Source organism: Bombina bombina, chromosome 2 (genome assembly GCF_027579735.1).
Source record: "Bombina bombina isolate aBomBom1 chromosome 2, aBomBom1.pri, whole genome shotgun sequence".
In the NCBI taxonomy this organism is placed as follows: domain Eukaryota; kingdom Metazoa; phylum Chordata; class Amphibia; order Anura; family Bombinatoridae; genus Bombina; species Bombina bombina.
In genome coordinates this window covers 306873047-306887858 of record NC_069500.1, presented here as the reverse complement: position 1 = coordinate 306887858, position 14812 = coordinate 306873047, and the positions used below count along the sequence as shown (strand labels likewise).

General features: G+C 40.4%; 1 protein-coding gene across 1 annotated transcript in view; it reads left to right on the top strand.

The window, feature by feature from the left end:
- The window catches only part of ALDH7A1 (aldehyde dehydrogenase 7 family member A1), a 299657-nt gene extending 285747 nt beyond the window's left edge, over positions 1-13910 (top strand). Inside the window, exon 18 of the mRNA XM_053701625.1 lies at positions 13522-13910. Within this exon, the coding sequence (XP_053557600.1) occupies positions 13522-13576 (55 nt within the window). The 3' untranslated portion in view covers positions 13577-13910. The remainder of the gene's footprint in view (positions 1-13521) is intronic.
- The last annotated feature ends 902 nt before the right edge of the window (positions 13911-14812 follow it).

Here is a 14812-nt window from a genome sequence, read left to right as displayed (position 1 = left end):
CAGAAATTTCAAAACCAGTAAATAAGTTAAATCAGATTTTCAAAGCTCCACCTAAAGCTCCTCAGGCGTTTTAAGCTCCAGGCTTAGTGACTGACAATAGGAATAGAAGAAACCTGGCATTCCTTATACTCCTAATAGGTCCAAGATCCATCCTCTTTCAGAAAAGAATCTGTCTGGGAGGTGGTTCCTAAAGTGGACAGTTCTATTTCCACTCTGGCAAAACACATAACTATTCCCATGGAGGATAGTTCCTCATTTAAGGATCCAATGAACCTGAAAATCAGTCTTGACTAAGAAAATCTGAAGCTTAGACCAGCCATTGCAGTCACTTGTGTCATTTTCTCTTCTTTGTGCCCAAATTCTTCTAATTCTAAGAAACCTGTTCTTCACAGTTTGGAAGTGGTTTGAGTCTTAAAATATTATCTTCATGACACTAATGATTTTAGACAGACCTCTAGTTTATTTATCCATTTCTCTGGTAATAGGGTCAAAAGGCCACGGCAGTGAATTTAGCATCATGGCTGAAACGAACAGTAAGTAAAACTTGGTTGTAGGAAAACTGCCTCCAAAACTGAGTTACTGCTCATTCCACTAGATCTGTATGTTCTACTTTGGCTATCAAAAATAAGGCTTCCTTTGAACAGATTTGCAAAGCGGCAACTTGGTCTTCTCTTCATACCTTTTTTTTTTTTTTCTCTAAATGTTATCGTTTTGATGGTAATGCTTCTTCAGAAGATGCTTTTGGCAGGAAAATCCTTCAGGTTGCAGTGTTTAGCAAATAGGAACTGCCATTTTCTTTGTCCCATCCATCCTTAACATGGACTCTAAGCTTTGGTATTATATCCCACATGTTATGGACACCCACGGACTCTCATCATTATTCGAAAGAAAACCGAATTCATGGGATCCTCCCTATATTTTTGTTGGAATCTAAGGGCGACTGCTCTTGTTTGCACCTCTTAACCCTGCTTTTGGTCTTTCCTTCAATTTTTTTTCTACCTCTGCTTGGCTATTCGTTAACTGGAGTATAAATTCTGTTTTTCAGGGATTGAGGGGGATGGAGTTTGCTGGTGTGGTGAGAGATGATTTAATTTCTGATGGAGTCTATTAAAATCTTTAACTGAAAGAGAAGTAGTTATAGGAAGTGGGGGGTGGGAAGGGAATTAAATGCGGAGAACATATATTTTGGGTTTGAAGAAAACCTCTCAAAGCAGGATTACTTTCCTACACTTATCTCTACTTTAACAGCAGAGTAGTAAGAGTGCAAGATGAGCTTGTAATGAAGAAAGTCAGAGGAACAGCAAGACTTTCTCCAGTGTCGTTCAGCAGTGCAGGAACATTTGCGTAGGTAGCGCATAAGGAGTGTGTGATTTGTGAGCTATGGTAGAAGGGGCCAAATTGTCTAGGACTGATCCGAGAGTGGAGTTGTAGTGACTGACTGGTCAGGGCAGGAAAAGGAGGAGATGGAATTTCAGAGGTTTGAGAGGCTGAGATGTTGCTGATTTATTGACGTTATGCTTCTGTAGAATTTGGTGGGGAAGTATGGAGTGTTGTGATTCTGCAAGTGAGGAGATATTTCTGGGGTTTTAACTCTTTAGGCGGGGTGGTCAGTTGCAATGAGACATTCAAATATGAGGATTTTTAAAAGTAAATATAAAAATGATTATACTCTATATTTATGGCTTGATGGAAAATTTGTGAGACAAGGTACCATGTTATATATTTCTCTTGTAAGGTGTATCCAGTCCACGGGTTCATCCATTACTTGTGGGATATTCTTCTTCCCAACAGGAAGTTGCAAGAGGACACCCACAGCAGAGCTGTCTATATAGCTCCTCCCCTAACTGCCACCTCCAGTCATTCTTTTGCAACTCTCGACAAGGGAAGTATCAAGAGATAAGTGGTGACTTAGTGTAGTGTTATCTTCAATCTTCAATGTTATCTTCAATCAAAAGTTTGTTATTTTTAAACGGTACCGGCGTTGTACTGTTTTTACTCTCAGGCAGAAATTGGATGAAGAATTCTGCCTGGAGGTTGATGATCTTAGCGGTTTGTAACTAAGGTCCATTGCTGTTCTCACACATAACTGAAGAGTATGGAAGAAAGCTTCAGTTGGGGAAACGGTCTGCAGATTACCTGCTTTGAGGTATGTTCAGTATTTCTTTCATGTAATTAGCAAGAGTCCATGAGCTAGTGACGTATGGGATATACATTCCTACCAGGAGGGGCAAAGTTTCCCAAACCTCAAAATGCCTATAAATACACCCCTCACCACACCCACAATTCAGTTTTACAAACTTTGCCTCCTATGGAGGTGGTGAAGTAAGTTTGTGCTAGATTCTACGTTGATATGCGCTCCGCAGCAAGTTGGAGCCCGGTTTTCCTCTCAGCGTGCAGTGAATGTCAGAGGGATGTGAGGAGAGTATTGCCTATTTGAATGCAGTGATCTCCTTCTACGGGGTCTATTTCATAGGTTCTCTGTTATCGGTCGTAGAGATTCATCTCTTACCTCCCTTTTCAGATCGACGATATACTCTTATTTATATACCATTACCTCTGCTGATTTTCGTTTCAGTACTGGTTTGGCTTTCTACAAACATGTAGATGAGTGTCCTGGGGTAAGTAAATCTTATTTTCTGTGACACTCTAAGCTATGGTTGGGCACTTTATAAATAAAGTTCTAAATATATGTATTCAAACATTTATTTGCCTTGACTCAGAATGTTCAACATTCCTTATTTTCAGACAGTCAGTTTCATATTTGGGATAATGCATTTGAATCAATCATTTTTTCTTACCTTAAAAATTTGACTTTTTTTCCCTGTGGGCTGTTAGGCTCGCGGGGGCTGAAAATGCTTCATTTTATTGCGTCATTCTTGGCGCAGATTTTTTTGGCGCAAAAAATCTTTTCTGTTTCCGGCGTCATACGTGTCGCCGGAAGTTGCGTCATTTTTTGACGTCCTTTTGCGCCAAAAATGTCGGCGTTCCGGATGTGGCGTCATTTTTGGCGCCAAAAAGCATTTAGGCGCCAAACAATGTGTGCGTATTATTTGGCGCCAAAAAATATGGGCGTCGCTTTTGTCTCCACATTATTTCAGTCTCATTTTTTCTTTGCTTCTGGTTACTAGAAGCTTGTTTATTGGCATTTTTTCCCATTCCTGAAACTGTCATTTAAGGAATTTGATCAATTTTGCTTTATATGTTGTTTTTTCTCTTACATATTGCAAGATGTCTCACGTTGCATCTGAGTCAGAAGATACTTCAGGAAAATCGCTGTCTAGTGCTGGAACTACCAAAGCTAAGTGTATCTGCTGTAAACTTTTGGTAGCTATTCCTCCGGCTGTTGTTTGTATTAATTGTCATGACAAACTTGTTAAAGCAGATAATATTTCCTTTAGTAATGTACCATTGCCTGTTGCAGTTCCCTCAACATCTAAGGTGCAGAATGTTCCTGATAACATAAGAGATTTTGTTTCTGAATCCATCAAGAAGGCTATGTCTGTTATTTCTCCTTCTAGTAAACATAAAAATCTTTTAAAACTTCTCTCTCTACAGATGAATTTTTATATGAACATCATCATTCTGATTCTGATGACTCTTCTGGTTCAGAGGATTCTGTCTCAGAGATTGATGCTGATAAATCTTCATATTTATTTAAAATGGAATTTATTCGTTCTTTACTTAAAGAAGTACTAATTGCTTTAGAAATAGAGGATTCTGGTCCTCTTGATACTAATTCTAAACGTTTAGATAAGGTATTTAAATCTCCTGTGGTTATTCCAGAAGTTTTTCCTGTTCCTAATGCTATTTCTGAAGTAATTTCCAGAGAATGGGATAAATTGGGTAATTCATTTACTCCTTCTAAACGTTTTAAGCAATTATATCCTGTGCCGTCTGACAGATTAGAATTTTGGGACAAAATCCCTAAAGTCGATGGGGCTATTTTTACCCTTGCTAAACGTACTACTATTCCTACGTCAGATGGTACTTCGTTTAAAGATCCTTTAGATAGGAAAATTGAATCCTTTCTAAGAAAAGCTTATCTGTGTTCAGGTAATCTTCTTAGACCTGCTATATCTTTGGCTGATGTTGCTGCAGCTTCAACTTTTTGGTTGGAGACTTTAGCACAACAAGTAACAGATCATGATTCTCATAATATTATTATTCTTCTTCAGCATGCTAATAATTTTATCTGTGATGCCATTTTTGATATTATCAGAGTTGATGTCAGGTTTATGTCTCTAGCTATTTTAGCTAGAAGAGCTTTATGGCTTAAAACTTGGAATGCTGATATGGCTTCTAAATCAACTCTACTTTCCATTTCTTTCCAGGGTAACAAATTATTTGGTTCTCAGTTGGATTCTATTATCTCAACTGTTACTGGTGGGAAAGGAACTTTTTTACCACAGGATAAAAAATCTAAGGGTAAAAACAGGGCTAATAATCGTTTTCGTTCCTTTCGCTTCAACAAAGAACAAAAGCCTGATCCTTCATCCTCAGGAGCAGTTTCAGTTTGGAAACCATCTCCAGTCTGGAATAAATCCAAGCCTTCTAGAAAGGCAAAGCCTGCTTCTAAGTCCACATGAAGGTGCGGCCCTCATTCCAGCTCAGCTGGTAGGGGGCAGGTTACGTTTTTTCAAAGAAATTTGGATCAATTCTGTTCACAATCTTTGGATTCAGAACATTGTTTCAGAAGGGTACAGAATTGGTTTCAAGATGAGACCTCCTGCAAAGAGATTTTTTCTTTCCCGTGTCCCAGTAAATCCAGTGAAAGCTCAAGCATTTCTGAATTGTGTTTCAGATCTAGAGTTGGCTGGAGTAATTATGCCAGTTCCAGTTCTGGAACAGGGGATGGGGTTTTATTCAAATCTCTTCATTGTACCAAAGAAGGAGAATTCCTTCAGACCAGTTCTGGATCTAAAAATATTGAATCGTTATGTAAGGATACCAACGTTCAAAATGGTAACTGTAAGGACTATCTTGCCTTTTGTTCAGCAAGGGCATTTTATGTCCACAATAGATTTACAGGATGCATATCTGCATATTCCGATTCATCCAGATCATTATCAGTTCCTGAGATTCTCTTTTCTGGACAAGCATTACCAGTTTGTGGCTCTGCCGTTTGGCCTAGCTACAGCTCCAAGAATTTTTTCAAAGGTTCTCGGTGCCCTTCTGTCTGTAATCAGAGAACAGGGTATTGTGGTATTTCCTTATTTGGACGATATCTTGGTACTTGCTCAGTCTTTACATTTAGCAGAATCTCATACGAATCGACTTGTGTTGTTTCTTCAAGATCATGGTTGGAGGATCAATTCACCAAAAAGTTCATTGATTCCTCAGACAAGGGTAACCTTTCTGGGTTTCCAGATAGATTCAGTCTATAGATAGGTCTTATGACTGCTGCATCGGACGCGATCCCCTTTGCTCATTTTCACATGCGACCTCTTCAGCTCTGTATGCTGAATCAATGGTGCAAGGATTACACAAAGATATCTCAATTAATATCTTTAAAACCGATTGTACGACACTCTCTAACGTGGTGGACAGATCACCATCGTTTAATTCAGGGGGCTTCTTTTGTGCTTCCGACCTGGTCTGTAATTTCAACAGATGCAAGTCTCACAGGTTGGGGAGCTGTGTGGGGATCTCTGACGGCACAAGGAGTTTGGGAATCTCAGGAGGTGAGATTACCGATCAATATTTTGGAACTCTGTGCAATTTTCAGAGCTCTTCAGTCTTGGCCTCTTCTGAAGAGAGAATCGTTCATTTGTTTTCAGACAGACAATGTCACTACTGTGGCATACATCAATCATCAAGGAGGGACTCACAGTCCTCTGGCTATGAAAGAAGTATCTCGAATTCTGGTTTGGGCGGAATCCAGCTCCTGTCTAATCTCTGCGGTTCATATCCCAGGTATAGACAATTGGGAAGCGGATTATCTCAGTCGCCAAACGTTGCATCCGGGCGAATGGTCTCTTCACCCAGAGGTATTTCTTCAGATTGTTCAAATGTGGGAGCTTCCAGAAATAGATCTGATGGCGTCTCATCTAAACAAGAAACTTCCCAGGTATCTGTCCAGATCCCGGGATCCTCAGGCGGAAGCAGTGGATGCATTATCACTTCCTTGGAAGTATCATCCTGCTTATATCTTTCCGCCTCTAGTTCTTCTTCCAAGAGTAATCTCCAAGATTCTGAAGGAATGCTCGTTTGTTCTGCTGGTAGCTCCGGCATGGCCTCACAGGTTTTGGTATGCGGATCTTGTCCGGATGGCCTCTTGCCATCCGTGGACTCTTCCGCTACGACCAGACCTTCTGTCGCAAGGTCCTTTTTTCCATCAGGATCTCAAATCCTTAAATTTAAAGGTATGGAGATTGAACGCTTGATTCTTGGTCAAAGAGGTTTCTCTGACTCTGTGATTACTACTATGTTACAGGCTCGTAAATCTGTATCCAGAGAGATATATTATAGAGTCTGGAAGACTTATATTTCTTGGTGTCTTTCTCATCATTTTTCTTGGCATTCTTTTAGAATTCCGAGAATTTTACAGTTTCTTCAGGATGGTTTAGATATAGGTTTATCCGCAAGTTCTTTGAAAGGACAAATCTCTGCTCTTTCTGTTCTTTTTCACAGAAAGATTGCTAATCTTCCTGATATTCATTGTTTTGTACAAGCTTTGGTTCGTATAAAACCTGTCATTAAGTCAATTTCTCATCCTTGGAGTTTGAATTTGGTTCTGGGGGCTCTTCAAGCTCCTCCGTTTGAACCTATGCATTCATTGGACATTTAAATTACTTTCTTGGAAAGTTTTGTTCCTTTTGGCAATCTCTTCTGCCAGAAGAGTTTCTGAATTATCTGCTCTTTCTTGTGAGTCTCCTTTTCTGATTTTTCATCAGGATAAGGCAGTGTTGCGAACTTCTTTTGAATTTTTACCTAAAGTTGTGAATTCTAACAACATTAGTAGGGAAATTGTTGTTCCTTCATTATGTCCTAATCCTAAGAATTCTAAGGAGAAATCATTGCATTCTTTGGATGTTGTTAGAGCTTTGAAATATTATGTTGAAGCTACTAAGTCTTTCCGAAAGACTTCTAGTTTATTTGTTTTTTTTTCTGGTTCTAGAAAAGGCCAGAAAGCTTCTGCCATTTCTTTGGCATCTTGGTTGAAATCTTTAATTCATCTTGCCTATGTTGAGTCGGGTAAATCTCCGCCTCAAAGGATTACAGCTCATTCTACTAGGTCAGTTTCTACTTCCTGGGCGTTTAGGAATGAAGCTTCGATTGATCAGATTTGCAAAGCAGCAACTTGGTCCTCTTTGCATACTTTTACTAAATTCTACCATTTTGATGTATTTTCTTCTTCTGAAGCAGTTTTTGGTAGAAAAGTACTTCAGGCAGCGGTTTCAGTTTGAATCTTCTGCTTATGTTTTTCATTAAACTTTATTTTGGGTGTGGATTATTTTCAGCAGGAATTGGCTGTCTTTATTTTATCCCTCCCTCTCTAGTGACTCTTGCGTGGAAAGATCCACATCTTGGGTAATCATTACCCCATACGTCACTAGCTCATGGACTCTTGCTAATTACATGAAAGAAAACATAATTTATGTAAGAGCTTACCTGATAAATTCATTTCTTTCATATTAGCAAGAGTCCATGAGGCCCGCCCTTTTTTTGGGGTGGTTATGATTTTTGGATAAAGCACAATTATTCCAATTCCTTATTTTATATGCTTTCGCACTTTTTTATCACCCCACTTCTTGGCTATTCGTTAAACTGAATTGTGGGTGTGGTGAGGGGTGTATTTATAGGCATTTTGAGGTTTGGGAAACTTTGCCCCTCCTGGTAGGAATGTATATCCCATACGTCACTAGCTCATGGACTCTTGCTAATATGAAAGAAATGAATTTATCAGGTAAGTTCTTACATAAATTATGTTTTTTATTTCTAGAGAGATGAAATAAGTTCTAGAAAATGCTGACAGAGCCTTGTGTATTTGAGGTAAGCCTGATGCAGTGATTTAACAGCGACTGGGACCATGCTTACAAAACAGGGTAATACTCATGTTAATATTATTCAGTGTCAAAACGTTTACATGTTTTCATAAATAGTTTTTTTTCTCTGAGGGAGATAAATCTTTATTTGGGGAATCCCTTTTTTTACACATGGCTAGTCAGATCCTCCTAGGAGTATTTTCTTAAGGCCCCTCTGACATCCAGTACATGGTGGGAGGGGCCTATTATAGCGCTATTACTGCACAGTTTTAATTCAGACTGAGACATCCAGCTTCCCTAGAGGAGTCCTTTGGCATCTGAGGACCATTATAAGGGATTTATTCCTTCACCAAATTGTATTTGAGGGCAGGTAGGAGCCTCAGCAGAGCTGTGGCAGTTGCTCAACTGTTTTTTTACCAGTGGTTGACTTTTTTTAATCCGGTTTGAGGGCTAAGGGGTTAATCATCCATTTGCAAGTGGGTGCAATGTTGCTTTAGTCCCTTACACACACTGTACAAATTTCGAAGACTTTACTATATTTTTACACTGTTTTGCAGTTTAAGTGCTAGTTTTTTTTCTTTTAAAGGCACAGTAACGTTTTTGTTTAATTACTGTTTCACCTTTATTAAAGTGTTTTCCAAGTTTGCATGTCTCATTACTAGTTTGTTAAACATGTCTAACATAGAGGAAACTCCTTGTTCAATATGTTTGGAAGCCATGGTGGAACCCCCTCTTAGAATGTGTACCAAATGTACTGAAATTTCTATAAACTATAAAGACCATATTATGGCGCTTAAAGATTTATCTCCAGAGTATTCTCTGACTGAAAAAAGGGAGATTATGCCAGCTAGCTCTCCCCATGTGTCAGAACCTATAACTCCCGCTCAAGTGACGCCAAGTACATCTAGCGCGTCTAATTCTTTTACCTTACAGGACATGGCGGCAGTTATGACTAATACCCTTACAGAGGTATTGTCCAAACTGCCAGGGTTACAAGGAAAGCGAGACAGCTCTGGGGCCAGAACTAATACAGAGCTTTCTGACGCTTTAATACCTGTGTCCGATATACCCTCACAATACTCAGAAGCTGAGGCAGGTGAGCTTCTATCTGTGGGTGACATTTCAGATTCAGGGAAGGCGTTGCTTCAGTCTGATTCTGAAATGACAGCGTTTAAATTTAAGCTCGAACACCTCCGCTTATTGCTTAGGGAGGTTTTAGCGACTCTGGATGACTGTGAACCCATTGTAGTTGCAGAGAAATTGTGTAAGATGGACAAGTACTTTGCAGTGCCTGTTTACACTGATGTTTTTCCAGTCCCTAAGAGGTTTTCGGAAATTATTACTAAGGAATGGGATAGACCAGGTGTGCCGTTCTCTCCCCCTCCTGCTTTTAAAAAGATGTTTCCCATAGATGCCGCCATACGGGACTCATGGCAGACGGTCCCTAAGGTGGAGGGAGCAGTCTGTACCCTAGCGAAGCGTACAACTATCCCCGTCGAGGACAGTTGTGCTTTCCTAGATCCTATGGATAAAAAATTGGAGGGTCTCCTTAAGAAAATTTTTATACATCAAGGTTTTATTCTCCAGCCTCTTGCATGCATTGCCCCAGTTACTGCTGCCACGGCTTTCTGGTTCGAGTCTCTTGAGGAGACCCCGTTAGATATTTTAGACAGGATTAAAGCTCTTAAGTTAGCTAATTCCTTTATTTCTGACGCCGTTTTTCATTTAACCAAGCTGATGGCTAAGAATTCAGGTTTTGCCATTCTGGCGCGCAGGGCGCTATGGCTTAAGTCCTGGTCAGCAGACGTTACTTCAAAGTCTAAGCTTCTTAACATCCCCTTCAAGGGACAGACCCTATTCGGGCCTGGTCTGAAGGAGATCATCTCTGACATTACTGGAGGAAAGGGTCATGCCCTTCCTCAGGATAGGTCCAGCAAATTAAGGACCAAGCAGAATCATTTTCGTTCCTTTCGAAACTTCAAGGGTGGCGCAGCTTCGGTTTCCTCTAATGCAAAACAAGAGGGAAATTTCACGCAGTCCAAACCAGTCTGGAGACCTAACCAGACTTGGAACAAAGGGAAGCAGGCCAAGAAGCCTGCTGCTGCCTCTAAGACAGCATGAAGGGGTAGCCCCCGATCCGGGACCGGATCTAGTAGGGGGCAGACTTTCTCTCTTCGCCCAGGCTTGGGCAAGAGACATCCAGGATCCCTGGGCACTAGAGATTGTTTCCCAGGGTTATCTTCTTGAATTCAAAGGTTCATCTCCAAAGGGGAGATTTCAACTCTCACAATTATCTGCAAACCAGATAAAGAGAGAGGCATTCTTACGTTGCGTTCAAGACCTACTGGTTATGGGAGTGATCCACCCAGTTCCAAGAGAGGAACAGGGGCAGGGTTTCTATTCAAACCTGTTTATAGTTCCCAAAAAAAGAGGGATATTTCAGACCAATCTTGGATCTCAAAATCCTAAACAAATTTCTCAGGGTCCCATCCTTCAAAATGGAGACAATTCGAACCATCCTCCCTATGATCCAGGAGGGTCAATATATGACTACCGTGGACTTAAAGGATGCTTATCTACACATTACGATTCACAGAGAGCATCATCAGTCCCTAAGGTTCGCCTTCCTAGACAGGCATTACCAGTTTGTGGCTTTTCCCTTCGGGTTAGCCACGGCACCATTCTGATTCAGGCGTCGACTTTTCAATTCGCCAAGTCCCATACGGACATTGCTCTGGCCTTTCTGAAGTCTCACGGGTGGAAAGTGAACAGAGAAAAGAGTTCTCTTTCTCCCTTCACAAGAGTTTCCTTCCTAGGAACTCTGATAGATTCAGTAAAAATGAAAAATTTTCTGACGGAGGTCAGGATATCAAAGCTTCTAACTTCCTGCGTTCTTCATTCCACTTTTCGGCCGTCAGTGGCTCAGTGTATGGAAATTATCGGCCTAATGGAAGCGGCAATGGACATAGTTCCGTTTGCCCGCCTACATCTCAGACCACTGCAACTTTGCATGCTCAATCAGTGGAATGGGGACTACACAGATTTGTCTCCTCTGTTAAATCTGGATCAAAAGACCAGGGATTCTCTTCTCTGGTGGTTATCTCGGGTTCACCTGTCCAGGGGAATGAGTTTCCGCAGGCCAGAGTGGACTATAGTGACGACAGATGCCAGCCTTCTGGGCTGGGGTGCGGTCTGGAACTCCCTGAAGGCTCAGGGTTCGTGGACTCAGGAGGAAGCCCTCCTTCCGATAAACATTCTGGAACTAAGAGCGATATTCAATGCTCTTCAGGCTTGGCCTCAGCTAGCTGTGGTCAAGTTCATCAGATTTCAGTCGGACAATATCACGACTGTAGCCTATATCAACCATCAGGGGGGAACAAGGAGTCCCCTGGAAATGATGGAAGTTTCAAAGATAATTCTATGGGCGGAGGTTCACTCTTGCCATCTATCTGCTATCCATATCCCAGGAGTAGAGAACTGGGAGGCAGATTTTCTAAGTCGGCAGACTTTTCATCCGGGGGAGTGGGAGCTCCATCCGGAGGTATTTGCCCAGCTGATTCAATTATGGGGCAAACCAGAACTGGATCTGATGGTGTCTCGTCAGAACGCCAAGCTTCCTCGTTACGGGTCCAGGTCGAGGGATCCCCAGGCGACGCTGATAGATGCTCTAGCAGTGCCCGGGTCCTTCAGCCTGGCTTATGTGTTTCCACCGTTTCCTCTCCTCCCTCGTCTGATTGCCAAGATCAAGCAGGAGAGAGCTTCGGTGATTTCGATAGCACCTGCATAGCCACGCAGGACTTGGTATGCAGATCTGGTGGACATGTCATCCTTTCCACCATGGACTCTGCCGCTGAGGCAGGACCTTCTACTCCAAGGTCCATTCAAACATCCAAATCTAGTTTCTCTGCGTCTGACTGCTTGGAGATTGAATGCTTGATTTTATCAAAACGTGGTTTCTCCGAGTCGGTCATTGATACCTTGATTCAGGCTCGAAAGCCTGTCACCAGGAAAATCTATCATAAGATATGGTGTAAATATCTTAATTGGTTTGAATCCAAGGGTTACTCGTGGAGTAAGGTCAGGATTCCCAGGATACTATCTTTTCTCCAAGAAGGATTGGAAAAGGGATTATCGGCTCGTTCCTTAAAGGGACAGATTTCTGCTCTGTCTATTCTTTTGCACAAGCGCCTGGCTGATGTTCCAGACGTTCAGGTGTTTTGTCAGGCTTTGGTTAGAATCAGGCTTGTGTTTAAACCTGTTGCTCCGCCATGGAGTTTAAATTTAGTTCTTAAGGTTCTTCAAGGGGTTCCGTTTAAACCCTTGCATTCCATAGATATCAAGCTTTTATCTTGGAAAGTTTTGTTTTTAGTAGCTATCTCTTCGGCTTGAAGAGTTTCAGAGTTATCTGCCTTGCAGTGTGATTCCCCTTATCTGATCTTCCATGCAGATAAGGTAGTTTTGCGTACCAAACCTGGGTTTCTTCCTAAGGTAGTATCTAATAGGAATATCAATCAGGAAATTGTTGTTCCGTCACTGTGTCCTAATCCTTCTTCAAAGAAGGAACGTCTCTTACACAATCTTGACGTGGTTCGTGCTTTAAAGTTTTATTTGCAAGCTACTAAGGATTTTCGTCAAACATCTGCATTGTTTGTTGTCTACTCTGGAAAGAGGAGAGGCCAAAAGGCTTCGGCAATTTCTCTTTCTTTTTAGCTAAGAAGCATAATTCGTTTAGCCTATGAGACTGCTGGCCAGCAGCCTCCTGAAAGAATTACAGCTCATTCTACTAGAGCTACATGAGCTTTTAAACATGAGGCCTCTGTTGAACAGACTTGTAAGGCGGCGACTTGGTCTTCGCTTCATACTTTTTCTAAATTCTGCAAATTTGATACTTTTGCTTCCTCGGAGGCTATTTTTGGGAGAAAGGTCTTACAGGCAGTGGTGCCTTCTGTTTAAGTACCTGCCTTGTCCCTCCCTTCATCCGTGTCCTAAAGCTTTGGTATTGGTATCCCACAAGTAATGGATGAACCCGTGGACTGGATACACCTTACAAGTGAAAACAAAATGTATGCTTACCTGATAAATTTCTTTCTCTTGTGGTGTATCCAGTCCACGGCCCGCCTTGTCACTTTAAGGCAGGTGTTTTTATTTTTTAAACTACAGTCACCACTGCACCCTATAGTTTCTCCTTTTTCTTACTTGTCTTCGGTCGAATGACTGGAGGTGGCAGTTAGGGGAGGAGCTATATAGACAGCTCTGCTGTGGGTGTCCTCTTGCTACTTCCTGTTGGGAAGGAGAATATCCCACAAGTAATGGATGAACCCGTGGACTGGACACACCACAAGAGAAAGAAATTTATCAGGTAAGCATGAATTTTGTTTTTCTTTTAGATGCATTGTAAAAAATACATTTTGCAATATTTTTTGCCATAACTATCAAATGTAAAATATACTGTACGTACTGATTCTATGTATGTGATCATCGATTAAATTATTCGTGTTCTAATTAATAAATTAAAAAATGTTTTATTTTCCCTTAGCACTATAAATTACAGTAAAGATTTGCCACTGGCACAAGGAATAAAGTTCCAGTGAACAGCCACTAGATGGTGAAACAAGCTGATATTTCAAGACAACTGGAAAATTTCTTCTTGCAACAATCTGCCGCAACTCCTCACTCGATATTTGACAAATATTCACTTTATAAAAGTAAATCTTTTAAATGCATTGCTTGATTTTTGTAATCTGAACCAAAAAAACTAAAATACAGCAGGTGTCTGTCAACAAAAAGCAAATATACCTGGCAACTGTTGCACCAGATTTTTTCACAATTTTCTCAATGTCTTATGTAGGAATGCCTCCTCCATAAATTTGTGATTATGTTTTTTGTTTTCTTCCATAGAAGAAAAATAAAGTTTATATTTCCCAATTCTGTTTCATTTTATGTGATCATTAATGCAAGATCATCTGCTAGACATTTCGGATTACATGCATATTTATATAATTTGGATGTGTTCTGTGCTTATATGAAACACTTTGATTTGATCCATCAATTTCTTTAAAAAATAAATAAAAATCCTGCTAGAGTACAGGTAATGGGGTTGATTTCTACAAAATTGACTATTAAAGTCTATGGGGATTTTTGTTGATAAATCATTTGATAAACTTTTCTCACTAGGCATAGAATTGACGTGTTTGTCTAATCCTTATTCTATAGCTGTTTTTGAAGAAATAGATTCTAAGAGAATTTACATTTTAAATGCATTTGGAAAATAAAAATAATTGTCCCTTTTGTTGGCTTTGCTTGGTTAAAGGGACATTAAAGTCTATATACAAAAAGAAAAAAAAAATAACACTTTCAATTTTCAAGTTATGCACAGTGTATTTATATGAACACATTCTGAGGTACCAACTCCTAGTGAGCATGTGCAAGACTTCACAGTATATACATATAGGAGTCTGTGATGCCTAACACATGATACAGGGGAATTTAAGGAAACCTTAACATTTGTAAAAAAAAAAAACCAACAAAGGCTCATTTAAAGTGCTATTACATTATTTTTAAAATTATTCAATTCTGCAGTAGTTAATGACCTGTTAATCCACAGTAAGTGGGGGGGGGGGGAGGCTCTATTGGCTCAAATAATAACCATGTGTCAGAATTGTTGGGGTGGTCTGCTGTCGGGCGTGGATAAATGTGCATTTATTTGAGTAAATGCTCATGGGAGCCCATACATGCAAATCAAAATTATATATAAATTATGGTATTTCAGTTTATTTATGAGGATAATACCTTTCTTTTTCTCTATAGTTTTAGGGAAAAAAAGTTTT